Source organism: Lagenorhynchus albirostris, chromosome 4 (genome assembly GCF_949774975.1).
Source record: "Lagenorhynchus albirostris chromosome 4, mLagAlb1.1, whole genome shotgun sequence".
In the NCBI taxonomy this organism is placed as follows: Eukaryota; Metazoa; Chordata; class Mammalia; order Artiodactyla; family Delphinidae; genus Lagenorhynchus; species Lagenorhynchus albirostris.
The window spans coordinates 18608271-18629437 of record NC_083098.1 but is presented as its reverse complement, the minus strand read 5'-3'; the positions used below and the strand labels follow the sequence as shown (position 1 = coordinate 18629437).

The following is a 21167-nucleotide window of genomic DNA, read 5'->3' as shown; positions in this document are numbered from 1 at the left end:
TTCTGAAGAGAGAAGAGAAAAGTAGAAGGAGGATGGAGGGGAGAAAGCAAAATAGATGCTTTTCTTGCTGGAAACTTAGTCATTCAGATATCTATAACCAGATTTGAAAGCAGGTATAGTTCACACTGTAAGAGATTGACAGGGAAGGAGAGACCATTGCTCTTTCTCCCTTTGGTGGATTTTATCTTAGCTGAGGAGAGAATGTGGAATAAGGTTATAGGTAGAAGACAAATTGAGATGAGCAAATGTCAGGACATAACTCTACTAAGGCAAGTGCGTGGATAAAAATACTTCTCAGGGGCTTCCCTGGTGGCGCAGTGGTTGAGAATCTACCTGCCAATGCAGGGGACACGGGTTCGAGCCCTGCTCTGGGAAGATCCCACATGCCGCGGAGCAACTAGGTCCGTGAGCCACGATTACTGAGCCTGCGCGTCTGGAGCCTGTGCTCCGCAACAAGAGAGGCCGCGATAGTCAGAGGCCCGCGCACCGCGATGAAGAGTGGCCCCCGCTTGCCGCAACTAGAGAAAGCCCTCGCACAGAAACGAAGACCCAACACAGCCATAAATAAATAAATAAATAAAATTAAAAAAAAAAAAATACTTCTCAGGCTTTTGCCACTTAGAGCTTCTGCTACCACAGCATATACAATATTACAGACTGGAAATCTGAAGGGAAAAATCTGACTTTTGTTAAGTAAAAACGAGTAACATTTATAAGTAATTAGTAGGTTATTTAGTCAGAATTAATAACATTTATATGTAACAAATAGCTTATCGTATATGTTTCCTTTTTGCATAATTTATCCTAGTTTAGTATGGAGTTTGTTTAACACAAAAATCACATATAATTGTAGTAATAAGTAGCCTCTTCAGATATACTACTGGTTGAACATGAGGATGGCCTCTGCCCCAGCCTGTGCTTTTCAAGGCACCACAACCTTCTTAAAATAAAAAAAAAAGGGATCTACAATCATGCCAAGAGGAAGTTAGCTTATGGGTTACAAACAATGATTCTGAAATCAGATAGCTTAGGTTCCAATAATAGCACAACCATTTATTTGGACTGTGGCCTTTGGTAAGCTCCTTAACTTCTCAGTTTCCTCATCTGTAAAGTGGTTGTAATAAGACTACACCCTTACAGGATTCATGTGAAGATTAAAAGAGGTAAAATTATATAAAGCTTAAAACAGTGTCTGGAAAGTAAATAATACATTTTAGCTATTCTTTTATTAATGATAATCTTTATAAAAGCCAGGCAAAGTTGGTATTTATGATACCAGTTTCACAAATAAGGAAGCAGGTTCAGAAAGACTAAATGACTTGGCCAAGGTTAAATTAAAAGATGAAAATTCAGACCCTGTTTTTCTCGCCTCAAATCCCATAAAAGTCACTATACCACACTTGTTCTCATTACAACTGTTTTACATAAGGTATCTAAAGGAACGAGACAACAACTAGCTTTTAATTGGGTACATCATATGCTTGACAACCAGAAGTTCAATCAATATGAGAGACTGACGGACTGATAGGCTGGTTGAATATAAACCTGTGATTCTCACCAGGGTGGTTCTCTTGCTGTTACCAGATTTATTCCCGACTGTGGTATTTGTTCATGCTGCCCTCCTCATCTGTATGGTCCTTCTTTCATCCCCTTGTCCTTCCTCCACTTGCTTATTCAAATTCTACACAACTATCAAGAGCCTCTGCAAGATGCTACCTCAATATTTCCCACAACTTAATGAGTGTTGCCAGATATGCGTACCATCTGCACTATTATTTATTTAGTACTTTCTTTCAATTGATGCACTTTTTATTCTTAAATTTGTTTGAAAAGTAAACCATCATAAATGAAAAACCAGTTTAACTTGGCATAAACAGAAGCTAGAAAGTCACTATGATGTAAGCAAAATAAAACAAAATTCTAGTTAGATTTTGTTGCTTGCCAAAGGCTCTGAGTTTGAGGCTTGCTTGTCCTTGTTTAAGAAAATAAATCAAATCCTTACCTGGAAGGGGAGATACCAGGATCATGAAGGTGGTTTTCCCCCGTCGAGGCTTATCCATAGCACTCTGAATGTGCTGTGCTGACCCCTGTGATTTTTCCAAACGTGGAAAACTCCACTGAATAATTTGTGATTGTTGGGGACTGCATTCTTCCCGCTGTGGGGTGGAAAAAAAATGATAAGCACATGCTACGTATTAATGACATATTTGCATCAAATTGAAATTTTGAAACTTCGTCATTGAAACAAACAAAAAAGCTGAAAAGAAAATAACTTTCTCATTTAGTGTTTCAATCTCATTTAATGTCACTTTCCAGTACTGCCTCATAGAATCTCTCTTACAATGCTACGCATCTCATGCTTTGGAAAACACTAATTTATCTGATCACCTATCCTCATTAGTTCTCTTGTGAATGTCACCATTTATCTATGACATTTATTTGGGAACTTAATTACAATGTTTCTTACATGATATTTAATAAGTTTGTATCATTTCATGTGGGCTGATAAAGGAGGAATACTCAGGATAACAAGGTCTTAGTCACAAGTCACAGATTAGCCAAACCAGAACTCATCTCATGTACAGTGGCTCAGTCAATACTTTGTTTGGAAGGGCGGCGTGGAAATAAGAAGGAAAATCTGAATTGGTCCTAGTAAATTATTTTTAAGCAAATCAGAAAAGAATTATATATGGGAATGGCTGTATATATTTTTTCTCCTGGGCCTGTTAATGATAAATCATGTTCTGTGTGTAATTATATACAGCTATATATAGCTGTAAATATAATGGCCTTCATAAGATAAGAATATTTAGCAAAGTTACTTGTTGTAGTATTGCTTATTATTTCTGTTTTAAAAGCTGATAGTTTAAGCAAAGTTTAGCTTTGGATTAAATTGTGGATTAAAGTTTAGCATTTCAAAATTCATTTGCATTTCATAAGACTTCAGTTTCATATTAGAGACAAACTCAACCAAGAAATTTTAAGTTGCCAGCCACCCTGATTAAGGATTTGGTTTTTACTAAACATCTAAGTTTGAGACTAGGTTACACACTTATTTGCTATTTGACTTCACCTACTTCCTTTTCTTAAAAACACATTTGCACTATGAAATTTATAAATAAAAAAAAAACAAGAATAATACTTTAGCCATATTCCATAGCATTCCTCTCTATTAAGATTTTATATCCACAGAACTGAATCCAAATTTGAAAATAGTATGCCATATGAAAACACTTTATTATCTTCAGAATAATACATCCTTGATTTTAGGATAAAAAGGTATATATATTCCAGTATTGATTAAATATTTAAGATTTACAGAATTTTGTCCTCCGGATAATAATATATTCATTCATATATAAAAGTCTGGACCTCTTAAGATTCAGTAAAAGGATTTTGAATTTTTTTTAAATAAATTTATTTTCTCTTTGGCCACGTTTGGGTCTTTGTTGCTGCGCGTGGGCTTTTCTCTGTTTGCAGCGAGCAGGGTCTACTCTTCGTTGCTGGGAGTGGGCTTCTCTTGTTGCGGAGCACCGGCTCTAGGTGTGTGGGCTTCAGTAGTTGTGGCACACAGGCTCAGTAGTTGTGGCTCGCAGGCTCTAGAGCGCAGGCTCAGTGGTGCACCGGCTTAGTTACTCTGCAGCATGTGGGATCTTCCTGGACCAGGGTTTGAACCCGTGTCCCCTGCATTGGCAGGCGGATTCTTAACCACTGCACCACCAGGGAAGCCCAGATTTTGAATTGTTATATGTTATTTTTTTAATATTCAGCTACATCTTTAAGGCATAGTTATTTTTCTTTTGTGTAATATGTCCCTCTAAAATCATTATGCATTTTTTAAAACATCTTTATTGGAGTATAATTGCTTTAAAATGGTGAGTTAGTTTCTGCTGTATAACAAAGTGAATCAGCTATACGTATACATATATCCCCATATCCCCTCCCTCTTGCGTCTCCCTCCCAGCCTCCCTATCCCACCCCTCTAGGTGGTCACAAAGCACCGAACTGATCTCCCTGTGCTATGCAGCTGCTTCCCATTAGCTATCTATTTTACAACCGGTACTGTATATATGTCCATGCCACTCTCTCACTTGGTCCCAGCTTACCATTCCCCCTCCCTGTGTCCCCAAGTCCATTCTCTCATTATGCATTTTTGAAGGATGAAAAAAATGCAAAAAAGGATAGTCAGAAGGTTTTGTCTGATATGAGTTTAAAAATTTTTCATTCTCTGTAAAGTCTATCAGCATGAAGGTTATGACCTGATATTAAAAGCAGGAGGAACAAAAGGTTTGGATTTCATTTGTATTCTAATCTTCTGGCAGCTGATAAATATTTTAACTGCAACTTTCAAATACAACATTATGCCATGTTCAAAAGTATTTTAACTAGTTATCAAAAGTAGGAATTAATTACATAAGCTTTCCACTCAGAACAGTTTAGTGGAAGGAAAAGCTGTCTCTTTGAGTAAAAGAGAATGGACCTTAGAGCCAACAGACCTGAATTATAATCACGGTCCTCCCTTTGAGAAAGCAGTTTCACTGCTTTCAACTAATATTTGCAGATCTGCAAAATGGAAATAATAACGTCTTTCTTGTAGACATCAGAAATTAATATATGGAACTGATCATAAGAGTTGCTTGAAAAATAGTAGCTATAATTATCCAAGCAGGAATATTAAGTAAGGCATTCATTTTCTCTTAAAAATTGAATTCAAAGAGGTAGAATTAGGTTTATTATTATTACTTTCTACTGTTATTCGTTCATTCCTTATATTTTTACCAGAGACCTGGTAGTAGGCTCTGCAATTACGGCTCTGAGTAAAACAAGAAATCTTTTTCCTCCTGGAGTTACATTCTAACTAACAAGCATATTTTTAAAGAATCAATGTCCCTGGAGTGATAAAAGTACTGTTGAGCAGATGAGGCGGAGTGGTGGACTAGAGTGGAGGGAAATGAGGCTTGTGCCCCTGGGAGACAATTGTACCATGCTTTGATCTAAGATGGTGAGGGCGGAGGTGGGTTTGAGGATGCTAGTCAAGAGTTATGAATGCATAAAGAAGATGTGGTATATAGATACGATGGAATATTACTCAGCCATAAAAAAGAATGAAATAATGCCATTTGCAGCAACATGGATGGACCTAGAGATTATCATGCTAAGTGAAGTAAGTGAGACAGGGAAAGTCTAATATTATACTATTGCTTATATGTGGAATCTAAAACAAAAAGATACAGATGAACTTATTTACAGGAATAGACCCACAGACGTAGAGAACAAACTTATGGCTACCAAAGGGGAAGTGAGGGAGATAAATTAGGAGTTTGGGATTAACATATACATATTACTGTATGTAAAATAGACAACCAACAGGGACTTACTATGTAGCACAGGGAATTATACTCAATATTTTGTAATAACATATAAGGGGAAAAATCTGTAAAAGAATAAAAAGAATATATATATATAAAAAAAAATATATATATATATAAACTGAATTACTATCACTGTGCTGTACATCTGATATTAACACAACATTATAAATCAACTATACTTCAGTAAAAAAGAGTTCTGTTTCAGGCATGTTAAATTTGAGAAGATGATGAGACAGTCAAGTGAAAATACAAAGGAAGCAAGTGAATATTTTTAAACTATCATTATTGGGCTTCTACTTGTTTCAATTTTTTTCTATATTTTTTCATTTGGCAAATCTTGGTTCATGGTGCAAACACTCCAAGTTGTTGAAGTGATCTTTGATTATAATTCTCTCAGCTTTGTAGAAGCTCTTCTGAGCTATATTTCCCTTAGAGGAATTCCCTAAGTTTCAGAGGAATCTGTCTGAACCATTCTGAATCTTCCTCAGGTCAGGAGATGCACAATAGCTTAGTAGGAATACGACACATGGCAGTGCCACTCATGAAGTACCTACCAAAGTTTTGTAGTTGTCTGGGTTATCTAGGCATATTCAAGATGTGGGGTTGTACTAGGTGCTCCAAAAGAGGATTCAGCAAAATACAGCTCACAGGCCAATCCAGACCCACACCTGTTTTTGTAAATAAAGTTTAATGGGAATACAGCCATACATATTCTTTAGGTATTATGTATAGCTGCATTCACACTACAATGGCAAAGCTGAATAGTCACTAGAGACTTATGACCCACAAAGCTTAAAATACTATTTGGCCCTTTCAGAAAAAGTTGGCTGACCCCTGCTCTGAAGTTTCTTCTAATCAGGAAGCCTCTTGATTTTATGACTTGATGAAAGTAAATCGGAAATGAGCTAAGATCTATATCTATTTACCACCTGAAATAATTGTGAGAGTACATTTGATATTCAACATTTAATTTTAGCAATTTTCTTTTCTTTCCTCTAAAGCTGAGATTCAGAGTTCAATCAAAGCCACAGAAACAACAGGTAAGTTAATTTTCTTTCTCTGAAAATATTCCCGGGTAAAATCCCAAGAAAGAGACAAAGTAGATCAATCGGTCTGAGGACAGAGTGAAATAGCACAAAGGAAAACATTACATGGCAACTAAAATATTTAGGAAATCTTGTGTTAAAAAAATGCAGTCCCGGAGAACATACAATGATGTGCCTCAGTGCTCTGGGGCTGGGATGAGTGGAACCAGTTCTGGTAAATGCATAAAGCCTGTGGAATTTTCCTCTGCTCAGAACCTACTGTTCCTGGTCTGTTTCTGTGGTCAGCTTGCCCTCTCTCAGAAGTATAGAGTGTGTGTTTGCTGTCTTCTCTACTTTCTAACAAAGCCTGGTCCTGGCATCCGAAGAGATGATGTTATAAACCACAGTTAACAGCCTAAAATGTTATCACTTAAAGAAGTGCTCATGCTTTGCCATCCTTAGTTTTAAACTGAATAAATTCTGGATGATGGAGCAACAGAAATTGAAAAAGATTATTGGGCAGAGGAAAATGATGACGTTGAATCTTCCTATTGTTTTGAAATTATAATTGTTTGGGGGATTTTTACCTTCCTACATCCTACCTGGTACTTATATACATGACAAATCTCTTAGGTTCTCAATAATAACCACCTTTGGTATATATAAAATGAGAAATACATGAAGTAAACTTGTAAGATCATGTAACTTTTTAAAAAATTGGAAAAATAAAGGCTTGAAAATTATGAGTGACTCTGATAACATTTTCACAGCAAATGTCCTAAATAATCATCATAGTTTACCTTCAAAGAATTAGAAATGAAAATTATTATGCTTTTAACTTTTCATCATTTATCTTCTACATAATACATCAAATGAATAAAGAAGTTATTTTTATATTGTTAACTCTATTTCACCTTATCGCCATATGTTTTTATTCTTATTTCCATCTACATAGTCTAGAAATGCAACAGAAAAAACATTGGGAAAAACAAAGCAAAACAAAGCATAAATATAGTACATCCAGGCAAAGAGGGTAGCTTTACATCGGCTGATGCTTTGCACTGTTCTGGAGAAGTCCTGTCCGCCCGCTTCATGGATTGGTTATCAAGGAGAAGTTACAGATGAAAGACAATTGGGAAGCTGACAAAGTGTCAGCTCGTTTTAAGGGGAGACTGAAGCATCTTTTATTTTGTTTAAAATAATGGTATCAACACAATGCCAACTTTAGCTATAATTGATTTTTAAATGTAATAAAAAGCCCATTTAGACTTTAATTTTGAATTATAGAAACTAATGCTCCTAAAACAATTAATAGACAAACCACTGATTTGAATAGCAGACCAGAAGGAAATGAGGCTGATTCTATCAGCTGTAGAAAAGTCAGTCTCAAACTTCAGATGTATGTTTGGGCTGAAGACTAAATCCAGATACACTCAAAAAATTCACAAATATTCACCCATATGATCAAGGAGAGGCATCTTCCTTAAAATAATTAGCATTTCTCTTTTAGGTAAAGTTGAGGTAGACTTCTTGACCACAGAATTATTAGTACTGCTTCCTTCCATAAATATGAGTTAAATATACATTTAATTTTTGACTAGAACATACTGAGTTCTCATGTTTGATATTTTCTTTCAGATTATGCATCTGACTTTAATTTTCTTGAAAAATTATGTTTTTACCACTCTCTTCAAAAACTATTTTTAAGGATCTAGAAATTGTTGATTGTTTTATGTAGGATCTTTTTTTGGAATTCAGGATAAGTAAGGCAACTATATATAAAATGTGAATTATAAGCAACTATACATAGATATGACATTCAATTTTATGTAATAAAGATAAAAGAAAGATAGTCATAGTTAGATGGCAATGATCAGTCAAAGTCAGAAGACATGTCCATTCATTCCACTCAACAGAGCAAAGGTAGTATGAATGGACAACTGAGTTTAACAATGCTAAGCATGAGGAATTCATGCCCAATATCTAAAGCATGTGGGAAAGTCAAACTTCACCTGACCACTGTAACATACCTGGTGAGACTCCAAAGTTTGTATAATCCCCTGTCAAATATACAGAATGGTATATTCAACCAATCACCACTAACTGAGGCATTCAATAAATATTTGTTCTGTTCCATCACACATAGCACTAGCTAAGAGTTTGAGTGTTACATGGAGCCTGCCATTAAGGGTTACTAAAGACTAGTCAATATTATAAGTAACTATAATCACTCCAGCAGTCATGTAGGTATAAAGTGATGTGTCATAGATGAGCCTCAGATAACCTTATGCTAAGATCAGAGAAGGAAGAGAGTTTTTTCCCTTTAGCTGTTGTTGTGGTATACACTGGGTGGGAAAAAGCAGTCTAAGAAAGATGAGGAAGGGGTTCATGAAAAAAGCGACCTTCTAGCTGCCAGATTTTTCTACCTACTCATTTTTTTAGCTCTGAATTCAGAGCTAATGAGGAGATAGAAAGACCCACTAAAAAGTGATGAAAAACTGTTTATTCCCCAGAGAAAGATGCAGCCATCATGCGGCCATTACAACAATTTAAAGCAATGATAGAATTCACTTTTCTTTAGCCTTATCATTTTCTCACAGACAGGCAGAGCTAATAATTTGTCCTTGAAAATGAACTTCTTGATTTCTTTGATAAGAGACCTCAGCTTCAGAGAAGAATGGAACAATATGCCTCCGAGTATTGGGAAAGGAATAAACCATCTGCCCTTAACTTTCTGAAAATATAACTATATTTGTCAGGGTTTTCCAGAGAAACAGAACAAAAAGAATATATATATATATATATATATATATGTATATGTATATATATATGTATTTGTATATATGCATGGAAATCTCTAAAGAGATTGATTATGAAGAATTGGCTCATGCATTACAGAGTCTGAGAAGTTCTAAGATCTCAGTTGGCAAACTAGAGGCCTGGAAAGGTAGGAGAATGGATGGTATAGTTCTAGTCCATCCAAAGGGCTGAGGGCCAGGAGAGCAAATGGTTTAAGTTCCAGTCTGAAAGCTGGCAAGCTCAAGACCCAGGAAGAGTCGATATCTCAGTTCAAAGGCAAAGGAAACACTGATATCCCAGCTCAAGGCAATCTGGCAGAAAGAGTTCTTCTTACTCCATGGAGCCTTTCTGTTCTATACAGACCTTCAACTGATTGGATCAGAGCCACCCTAATGGAGGGTAATCTATTTCACTCAGTCTACTGATCTGAATGTTAATCTCATCCAAAAACACATTCACAGGCACACCCAGAATAATGCTTGACCAAATATCTGAGAACCCCATGGCCAAGTCTAGTTGACACATAAAACTACTCACCACAACAACATTCTCATAGTCACCAGCACAGCTTGTGAAAATTCTCATTGTACCCATCTTCTTGACTTTCTCAACTGTGTTTCAGGACCTCAATTGTATTGTAGACATTAATTTTGATGGAAAATCAGAAGCCAGTACAGGCAAAAGTCCCATCAAAACTGACTACTGGCCTTTGGAAAGGAGGATGCTCTGTCTTGGTTCATTCATTATGCTTGACATCTTACGTAATGCCTGGGATTGGTTACTCATCTCTCAGAATTCATATAATGTGAAGCATGAATTATTTTTATACAGAGGATTACTTACCTGAATGTTTGAACTTTGAATGACAGAATCTTTGTTCAGGTAGAACTTTGTTCGGGTAGAACTATTGACAGATACTATTGTTCAGGTAGAACGCACTCAAACTAGAAATATACCCATAGCGAAGTGATATCCAGAGTTGTTTTTATTAACTTGGAAATTTTATGCTGTTTGAAAATTAGTTGAGAATAAAATAACTCAGTTATGGAATGAAAAATATATCAATATTTATGTGATAGGGTCTGGCATAAACTTCCACTTAGGAAACTAAATCTAGGTATGGCTATGTGGGTTCTTCTCTAGTTCAGGGATCTGATAACTCTCTAAGAAGTGCTCGGCCCTGTTCTTGTGGCTCTCTAGTCTACACTGAAAGGTCATAAAAACTCACAGTCTCAACTGATTAGCTAGCCAACACTCACTTTAAGAACCAACACATTTCAATGATATTGCTAAGGGTGTGAGCTCTTCCAATGAGCTCTACAATGTGCTTTATTTAATACACTAGGAATAATTCTGTCTGCTTGTATGTATATGCAGAGTCTGGTTTGGCCTATTGAAGGAAGGAGGTGTTCAGTTTACCTTGGTACGAAGAATACCTTCTCAATTGGAGCCGAAATTGAAATAGATAATATTTCATGTAACAAAAATAAGAGGCATGCACTTATAACTCATTCCGACTGAGGAGCAGAAGCTTAGGCAGCACAGAATTGTGGTTGACAGAACAGAGTCTAGAGTTTGCATTCAAACCCCAGCTCTGTGTGACTTTGAGCAAATTATTTACACTCTCTGGGCTTCAGTTTCCACTTTATGAAATGAAAATATTATGAATACAATAGTGAGTGTAAAACTCTTAGAACAATGCCTGGCACGTAGTGTCCCATAACTTGAAAATAAAGTCCTTTTTAACACTTTCACGTCCGTGTTTTGGATCGCTTACGCTCACATTCTCAGAAAGCATATGGCACAGGAAAAGTTACACGTTGAAAAGCTTCTCAGTGTTTTCAGGTCGTACTATCCAAATTGTGAATTTCAGGTAAGATGATGTATATATTTTGGGAGAGAGATGAGAACATTCTAAAACTTTCAGAATGCTGAGAAAAAAATTTCACTGGTCTCATTGATAATGATACCATTAACAAGTAAGATGAACTCAACTCACTTGAAACCTGTTGGTTGCACGGCATAATGGAAAGGAAACAGATAGGGTTTTGAGTCATACTTGGCTTATGTCTTAGCCCTTCTGCTTATTGCCAGACATCTTACCTTATCTCTCTGAGCCACAGTATCTCTCATCTTTAAAGCACATAATAAAAATGTTTAAGAATAAGGTGAGTTAGCACATATGGAAGTAATTAGCAGTGCCCCATTCATTCTTTGTGCATTGTATATAATTTTCTGGAAATTAATAACTATTTATATTGAGTCACAAAAGAAAAATATGCCCTCCTTCTTCAACGTATATTTCTACAGAGTTACCTAAAGAAACAAATCTCTAGTCACAGTTATTACTGGGTTAGAGGACGCTATTACTTCTGGTTAGTTATGCTGATGGCCCAAAGCAAAGTGAAAGAACTTTGAGATAAAAATTGTTTTTGCATAGCTTGAAGTGTACAACTAGGTCAGAAAGTTCAGGTCTGATGAGAGCAGAAATTAATTTTTATCATGTGAAGGCAGAAAAGTTTCCTTTTGTCATTGTGCTCATTAAGTAGATGAGGGGATCCCGTTAAAAGTGAAAATGCAGACTAGCTATGACAAAATCTGAATTGAAAGGAACCCTGACAAGAATCTAAACCTTAAAGCTAGAAGAGACCTCAGGGATCATACCAGCATATTCCCCTCCCAAAACAGAGAATGGGACCAACCATACTCATAGCATTTACTGACTGGGCCGCTGATGTGCCACTTACGTATATAATAGACCATTTTCCACTCTGATAATGAAAGCCTAGAGTAAACCATGCTCCCTTTCCCTGAGTGTCAGGATGCTCAGAACCAATTCTTATGGCCAACGCCAGCAACCGTATTGATGCTTGGTATTAACTCTTAGAAGGAGCTTATTTGTTTCTTCCAGTTTCCTTTGTTCTGATTTCTCATTTTTATTTTATTCATCTTATGGCCTATATCATTGCTTAAGCACCTCTAATTCTTTCTGTTGAGAATTAATTTATAAGTAAAATTCAATTAACAATAACATGGTATCTCTTATTTTAATCCTTGACGTACTGTTTGTTTTCTTCACATCAATCAACTTTGTGCTGTTCACCTTCCCTGTGGGAGCTCCTTAAATGAAATAACTCTCTCATGTACTCTGTTGTATTTCCTTCAGCATCTACTGTTGGACCCAGAGTAGGTGTCTATTTTTTTCTATTACTTCAGAATGAATGAAAAAAATTAATGAGAATGATTTTAAATAAGTACCCATCCTAATATTAAGGCAAAAAAGGAAAACACATGAATTCACTTCCTCCTCAACAATAGTCGCGTCTGCTGCCAAAAAATTTGTTTGTCCATTCAGCAAAACTTATGGTCGCTACTTGTACACACTGCTCTAGCGCTTGGGAAATATCAGTGAGCAAAATAAAGATTCTTTCCCTCGAGGATCTTATATTCTAGTATAAGTATAGACAAACTATAATCAATACACGTATTAATTAACCAAATTATAAAGCAAGGTGGGAGGTGATAAGTGCTATGAGAAAGAGAAGATGTAGAACAGTGTAGAAGGGAGGGATTATGGGTGCCAGAGAGGTGGGGACCATTTTCAGTATTGAAAAAGTGGTCAAGATAAGTCATACAGAAGTTTGAGAAAACACAAGAAGGAAGTGAGCCACCTAATACGTGGGGGAAGAGCATCTAAACAGAGCTACAACTTGAGGAGAGGACTGGTGTGTTAAATAAACAGGGCAGGGAGAAAGGCAGGGGATATACCAGGCAGATTACCTAAGATTTGGTGGGTTATTTCAAGGACTGTGATTTTTTTCTGTAAGTGGAATGGAAAAACACTGAGGATTTTAAACAGAGGGGTGACATGATCTGACTCATGTTTTATAAGTATAACTCTGATTGCTGAGGAGAGACTGTCAAATGAAGCAAGATTATCTTTTGCAAATTTTCGAGGCGAGAAATGATGGTAGCTTGGACCAGTGTGGTCACAGGGTCATAGGGTGGCATGCAATCTCCAAATTCCAAATATATTTTGGAGGTGGAGCCTATAGACATTCTTGATGATTGCATTTGGAATAGTATAGAAAGAGATGAATCAAAAATAACTCTGAGGCTTTTGGCCTGAGCAACTGGAAGGAATATCTGCCATCAGCTAAGATAGAAAGGCTGCAGATAGAGCAGAAATTCAAGTCTGGACATGTTGAGTTTCAGATTTTTATTATTTGCCATGATTATGAATCTGAAATTTAGGAAAGAGGTCTAGGCTGGAAGCATAAATTAGGAGATCATTTGCACTGATATTCTATATAAACCTTGAAATTGACTGAAATCACCAATGAAATTAGTGTAGTTAGACGTGAGGACAAAGGACTGCATTCTGGGGCCCTCCAAGACTGAGTGAGAAAGAAGAGACAAAGCCAGCCAAGGAGACTGAGAAGAATAAGACATAAGACATAAGGCAGGAGAAAAGCCAGTGTGCTCTGCTGTGTGCTCTGCTGGGGGCCACATGGAGAAAAGGTGTCCAGGAGGAGGGAATGAGTTATTGTGACAAGTGCTGGAAAGTTCTTGTTAAAAGTGAGACATGAGTCCGTCAAATTGCAGTTAGAGACCAGTTCCAATTATTTATAAATAATGAGAAAAATGAATAAGCATTCCGTTCAACTGAATTTAGTCCCTCAAACACATATCAAATGCGTACATATCAAAAAGAATAGGAAACATGGTGAAATGAAAACAGAACACACAGTTTTATTTTCTTTCTCACGCTAGAATATTTTATCCTCTACTGCCTCTCACACTTCTTCTCCTGTTAATATCTGTGTGTGGTATGCCTTCCTTTAAGGAAGGTTTGAGAAGGCCATCAGGGACTCCTCCAGCTCAAGTCCCTCCTCAGGGAAACCCATGGTTCCCAGGAGCAGACCTGCTTTCATATACTTGCCAGGCTCAATCACTGGCTGGGAGCAGCCCGCAGGAGGTATGGCATCAGCACAAACACAGTGATGGAATTCAGAGAGCAGGTGGGGAACCTCGGTCAATTACACTGTAGTTCGCCTTCCATGAGGTGCATTCTCATAACCACCAGAGGTACCCTGGGACATCAATAAGGTCTTCGGTCTTTAAAACTTACAATGATTTACCTAGTTATTGGTTTACAGCAAGAGCCAAATGTGTTCCACTGTCAGATGGCAATAGGGTAAATTTGGTTTTTTTTTTAACTTTTTACTTTATATTGGAGTATAGCCAATTAACAATGTTGTGATAGTTTCAGGTGCACAGCAAAGGGACTCAGCCATACATATACATGTATCCATTCTCTCCCAAACTCCCCTCCCATCCAGGCTGCCACATAACATTGAGCAGAGTTCCCTGTGCCATACAGTAGGCCCTTGCTGGCTATCCATTTTAAATATAGCAGTGTATACATGTCAATCCCAAACTCCCTGACTATCCCTTTCCCCCATTTTCCCCCCAGTAACCATAAGTTCGTTCTTTAAGTCTGTGAGTCTGTTTCTGTTTTGTAAATAAGTTCATTTGTATCATTTCTTTTTAGATTCCACATATAAGGGATATCACGATATTTCTCTTTCTCTGTCTGACTTACTTCACTCAGTATGAGAATCTCTAGGTCCCTCCATGTTGCTGTGAATGGCGTTGTTTTCATTCTTTTTAATGGCTGAGTAATATTCTTTTGTGTGTGTGTGTGTGTGTGTGTGTGTGTGTGTGTGTGTGTGTGTGTGTATACACCACATCTTCTTTATGTATTCCTCTATCGAGGGGGATTTAGGTTGCTTCCATGTCTTGGCTATTGTAAACAGTGCTGCAATGAACATTGGGGTGCATGTATCCTTTTGGACCATGTTTTTCTCCAGATATATGCCCAAGAGTGGGATTGCATGGTCACATAGTAGCTCTATTTTTAGTTTTTTAAGAAACCTCCATACTGTTCTCCATAGTGGCTGTACCAATTTACATTCCCACCAACAGTGCAAGAGGGTTCCCTTTTCTCCACACCCTCTCTAGCATTTATTGTTTGTGGATTTTTTGATGATAGTCATTCTAACTGGTGTGAAGTGATACCTCATTGTAGTTTTGATTTGCATTTCTCTAATAATTAGTGGTGTTGACCATCTTTTCATGTGCCTTTTGGCCATCTGTATGTCTTCTTTGGAGAATTGTCTGTTTAGGTCTGCCCACTTTTTGATTGGGTTGTTTGTTTTGAGGATATTAAGCCTCATGAGCTGTTTGTAAATTTTGGAGACTAATCCATCGGGTAAATTTGGGTACACATTATTACAATAGACTTGGTTCTTCAAGTCTCTTTATTACAACAGACTTTATTCTGAGGTCTCTGCCTCAAACAGCCTGCTCCAATTTCTGGCCTGAAGTTTGCAAACTAAATTTAAGTCGTAACATACCATATCTACAATTCAATAATCATTACAATCACCAAAAGTCAAGGTCTAAGAGCAAACTGATGTCATCTAAGAACACCATATCCTCCAGTTTCTCCAGTTCCTGACTAGAGCAAGGAAGCTTCTGAAAACATGTAAGTGTCTGAAGAGTCATATAGCTTTACACTTAGAATACCTGAGAAAATTTGATAAATTGACTTTGGTGAAAGACACAACTCTGTAGGTGCCTAATCACAATATAACAATAGGATATTATTATAAAATAATATATTAATATAATATAAATTAACATAATTTTATAGTAATTATATATATTATAAACATATCAGTACCAACACTTCTAAGCAATTTAAATTTAGTTTTACTCATTTAATTTTCACAACACTATGATGTAGAAAAATTATAATCACCATTTGTAGAGGTGGAAACTCAGACACAAAGAGTTTAAGTGCCTTGCCTAAGATTCCACAGCAAATAAGTGCTAGAGTCAGATTTGAGCCCGCGTACTCAGCCTTCAGAATCATGCTCTCAACCATCCACTGTACCTCTCCTGTACCTCCTCTGCCGATGCCGCTTTAGTAGAACGTGGCATAATACAGTCTCAGTGAAATCCACAGAAATCGTAAGCTCTGAACATACCATGGCTCCAGCTTAATTGCAGGAAGAATTACATTAAACTCACAATTTATGAATTCAGCCAAGACCTGTAACTTCATCAATATGATCATGCTAATGGACAGGGTTTCTCAAACTGTAAGTTAATTCCCATTAGCGGGTCATGACTAGTATTTTTTAAAATGAAGTAAAACACCAGAAATCATTCAATGTAATAGAGGTGAAGTGTGTGTATGTGTGTATGTGTGTGTGTGTGTGTGTGTGTGTGTGTGTGTGCTGGTTTCAGAAATGATTTATTAACTAAAGTTTGCAGTTAAAAGAAAAAACAATAAGTCTTTGTTCAAGGAGCCAACAAATCCTCTTTTAAGAAGGGTTAATTCTATTGCCTCCCTGTGGATCATTAGCAATAATGGCACTGGACAGTCAACACGTTTTAACCTTTTAAGGAGGAGAGCTTGGAGTTTCATCTGAACCAGATAGATTATACTCAGAACTGTAGCCGCCACTTAGCCTGTCTATGAGAAGGTAATAAGGTAGAACGTGGAGTCTTGAAAATTAACCCTTGGGAAATCCCAGGGGAATTAATGCCATTGGTTATTTAATCAGCCATCTCATTCTCTACCAACACAACCAAAAGACCATTCATCCTCACTGACACTGGAAAAAGCAACTAAGTACCGAGGTTTGAGCTAGTTCCCACTCTTGTATTTAAGATTCCTTTTTCTGCCTGCTCAGTGCACGAGCCTGACATTTTTCTTTGTTCTTACGGGCATATATCTAGCTTCCTCCCACAGATCTCTTGCCTGGCAAGAACAGAGTCTTAACATTATTCTCCCCCCACAAATGTCAAAAATGCATAAGCATGCAGTGCGTGCTGGGCTGTGGGTGACAAAGAGAGAAAGATACAAGGCAGTCATAGGCAATATCAATTTCTTTCATGCAGTTATGCATGGCCTTCACACTCCTAAGGGGGCCATAATTGTAAGAGGTGCCTCTTAGTTTATCCAAGCAGTCAGCTACATCTTACTGCATACCCACTGTGGTCAGAGCTTCGTGTGGTGGATGGTGGGAATTACAGCCCTCACACTCCAGGAGCTTGCAATTCAGTGTAGAGACAAGGCAAACAGGTGTGATTAAAAGATATTACTTCATAGTTCAAGAAAAAGAGAATTATTTTTCAAAAAATGTTCAAAATACAAATTACATTTTATTACAGATTCACAAGAATAAACGTTGTACACTTATAAAACATATAATTATCTATGTTTCCTTGAAATTTACTGAGATTTATGAGTTTTGAATAATAAATTATGTATTTTTTTTTGTTTTAGTCCTTCTGACTAAAGATGGCAAATGTTGACTTATGCAAACAAATAATAATAATCAATTTAAAATTAACATTTGCCATGGTAAAAAGAGCATGGACAGTGGTCGAAATGCATCCAAGCAGCAGTTACTCTAGAAAAGGCCTACAACTGTAAACCACTGCTGAGATAAAAATGAAGGGATCTTCTATTATTTTTTTCCCCAGTTCTTCCAACCAAAGTCTCAACTGCAATCTTTCCCTTTGACCACTAAGAAACATTATAAAATCTGAAGTCCTGTGTATTTATGTCTATTTTAAGTATTTATAGTGAAAAGAATCACTATCACTCAAAGTTGTAATATCTAGACTGTGATTAATGCTTCTGCATTGATTTGCATTCTTATGGGATGCAGAACTTCATGCAGTAGGTGATACAGTCTGTAGCCTAAGATGAGAAACTTGCTCACGTTTTTTTGGCCAGTTCTTGAAGGTATACTACTAACACCCAAGTTTTCTCATTCCAAATTTAATCATCTCTACAGGAGGAGATAGAATGAACTCATGATTTAATGTATAACTGTATGCATCCCATTATTCAACAATAAGCAGTTTTTTACAGATCATCAGAAATACAAATTGTTTGAATCTGCAAAGAAATCCAGTAAGAAGAGCAAATACTATCATCTGACGCTACATTTATCATTTTCCTACAGTTAACACTCTACAACCAGATGCGTCACCTACCAGAATCCCTACGTTATCCTCAATATCAGTAACAATTCTGGAAAACATCTCCCAGTCTCAAGGTATGACTTCTGTGTGTATGAGTGGAAGCTTGCTTCGCCTGACCCCTCCTCACCGAGAAAACCTCACCCATTTAAAAAACAGCTTATTGAGGTATAATTTATACACAACAAAACTACACATCCTCAAACAAGGGAAGGGACACGAGGAAACTTTTGGAGGTGATGACTCTGTCTAGTACCTTGATTGTGGGGATGGTTTCATGGGTATATGCATGTGTCCAAACTCATCAGATTGTATACATTAACTCCCTACCAATCTTGAGTCATGAAACAGAACTCTTTCAGAATGAGATAAAATGTTTTCACTCCAAGACTCATACCTATAAATCACAGAGGCTTACCTAAACGGGGAGTGGGGGAGGTGGGGGGAGGATTATGAGAAGTGGCACCCATTAACCAAAGGTGACTTCTTTTCTTTCTTAAAATAATAGGCACTGAGAACGCAAAAAATGCAAGCTCTTCTTCAACCAGCCCCTCTTATTCCAGTGAGTAATACGTGCATCTTCATTCAAGGCAGTAGAACTGCAGAAAGTTTGAATGTTACCAATAAGGGAAGGGACTCAACTATAGACAGCCTTTTCTCAACTTTACTGAACCTGCAATCCCATTATAATCCTATATAATTGCTACCTGCTTTGAAAGTTTCCTCCCATTGAGTCTGGTTTTAATAAATACACTTTGGGGATTTTTTTTTCTTACCTTAGTGCTAAGCAGCTACCACCAGGGGTCAAGGTGAATTGATGGGACTAATCTCTGATAAGCCAAAGTGCATGGGCAGAGAGTCCATAACAATGAATTTTCACCTTTACAGAACTTTATCTTAATGTTAAAAATGGCCTTTTCAGAAAAGTTCCATTTTAGCAAAAACATATATATGTCAGCCACTGTTTATGCTAGGACTGAATAGAGAATATTCATTAATTTCCCTGAAAATTAAGAATAAGATGAATATATATGAAGCTGTGATAATAAAAGATTATCTTAGGTTTAGGTAAAGTCATTCCATTCAATAAGTCAGTACTGCATTTATTGAGCTGCTGATTCATGCCATCTTCGTTTTGGGAGGCACTAATGATCTCATGTAAGGTCTAATATGAACCCAGCAGAACTTACTTAAAACAAATATTTAACCATAACAGTGAAGTGTAACCCACCCTACAAATGAATCTCCTAGCTATTCTCAATCCCCCGGTAAATATAAGGAGTACATATGCCAGCAGATGAGAACACCTAACTAAATAGTAACTATAACATCTATATCTCTACTTATATCCCTATGACAGCTTTTTCCTTTCTTCGGTCTTGTTTTAACCTGGGAAATGACTGTCAGAAAAGAAGTCAGATGCTAAAACAAACAAACAAACAGCAAAAACCTTCTTTTAATGAGAACAGCAAAAACTCACCCTAGTTTACTGTAGCAACACCACTCCCCCAAGCAGACATTCACAAATACACACATGCTTATCTTTCTTGGACCATATTGTTCCACCATGATATCCATCTATATCCACTTATGTTATTGTATGCCTTTTTAGTCCTAAGGTATTTTTACAGAAAGATATTAGTGATTTTTTTTTAAGAAGCCAGCTTTATGACTAGAGCATTTCCACTAGAACCAGTAGAGGATATATATTTCTTTTTCTTCCAGTTTTATTGAGATATAATTGACAAACAGCACTGCATAAGTTTTAGGTGTACAGCATAATGATTTGACTTACATACATCATGAAACTTATCACAATAAGTTAGTGAACATCCATCACCTCATATGGATACAAAATTAAAGAAATAGAAAAATGTTTTTTCTTGTGATGAGAACTCTGGGGACTTGCTCTCTTAACAACTTTCATATGTAACATACAACAGAGTTAATTCTATTTATCATGTTATACATTAAAACCCTAGTGCTTATTTATCTTATAATTGGAAGTTTGTGCCTTCTGAATGCCTTCATCCAAGCTATGTATTAGTAACTTCACTATAAACTAGTAAAGAATATAAAGAATATAAAGTGAATATGGTTCTGACCATAGGGGACAGCTTCTTCCTGGCCAGTCTCCCACCTCCTCATTCCTTCAGTCACCAGGAAAGTGGGAACTGTCTTCCTTAGGTTTGGAGTTTTATTTCAGAAGGGCTACAAGACTGACATCAAGTGGATACATCAGAAATGACAACTAGGGCAAAACCCAGGAATCAGATAATTATCTTCTTTGCTTAAAAAAAAAATCTTCTTTTAAATAAAATGATGTTTAAAGAAGAAAGGAAGCATACATGCTTTTCCTCAGTTCATGAATGATTTGTTGTGAAATTCAATAGCCACTCTAACTGACAATGTCTCCAATACTTTTTAGGTATCATTTTGCCTGTGGTTATTGCTTTGATTGCAATAACACTTTCAGTCTTTGCTTTGGTGGGTTTGTATCGAATGTGCTGGAAGACAGACCCAGGTAGGTAACAGTGTTTTGTTTCATTTTGTTTTCCTAAAAGGAGAATAAACATGCTTAGTCTAAACTTGAACTTAAACTCTTAAGAGGAGAGAGGCATTATACACAGAAACGAACTGCTGTATTGCTTGATCACAGAGGTAGAGGGAAAGGGGCAGAGAAATCCACTGAATGCCGGTGAAGGTAAGGAGTAGAAATTAGCTACTGATGGCAAATAATATTGAATATGGACACATTTTTTTAAAATGAAAAAGCCCTGGTTTTGTGGGTGGTCAGGGGAATACGGTAGTAAAGAAGGCATAAAGTGACATGCGTTAACTATAGCGAAGATTTGTTCCATTTCCGTATAACAGAGAATAAAGGGAAGTATCGCTAAGAATTTCA

The 21167-nt window shown here is 36.8% G+C and overlaps 1 protein-coding gene and 1 non-coding gene across 4 annotated transcripts in view; both read left to right on the top strand.

Annotated features, from left to right (window-relative positions):
* Nucleotides 1-21167, top strand: part of EMCN (endomucin) — a 93932-nt gene that overhangs the window by 55815 nt on the left and 16950 nt on the right. For all 3 annotated transcript variants that reach the window (XR_009540231.1, XM_060147631.1, XM_060147632.1), the window contains exons 5-8: nucleotides 6374-6412; nucleotides 18247-18339; nucleotides 18771-18824; nucleotides 20691-20786. Coding sequence is in view for 2 of the 3 variants with exons in the window: in XM_060147631.1 (XP_060003614.1) it covers nucleotides 6374-6412; nucleotides 18247-18339; nucleotides 18771-18824; nucleotides 20691-20786 (282 nt within the window). In the remaining variant the exon portion in view is untranslated. The remainder of the gene's footprint in view (nucleotides 1-6373; nucleotides 6413-18246; nucleotides 18340-18770; nucleotides 18825-20690; nucleotides 20787-21167) is intronic.
* On the top strand, nucleotides 1995-2157 carry LOC132520161 (U1 spliceosomal RNA). Its single transcript, XR_009540519.1, has one exon. It is a non-coding gene; the product is annotated as a U1 spliceosomal RNA (small nuclear RNA).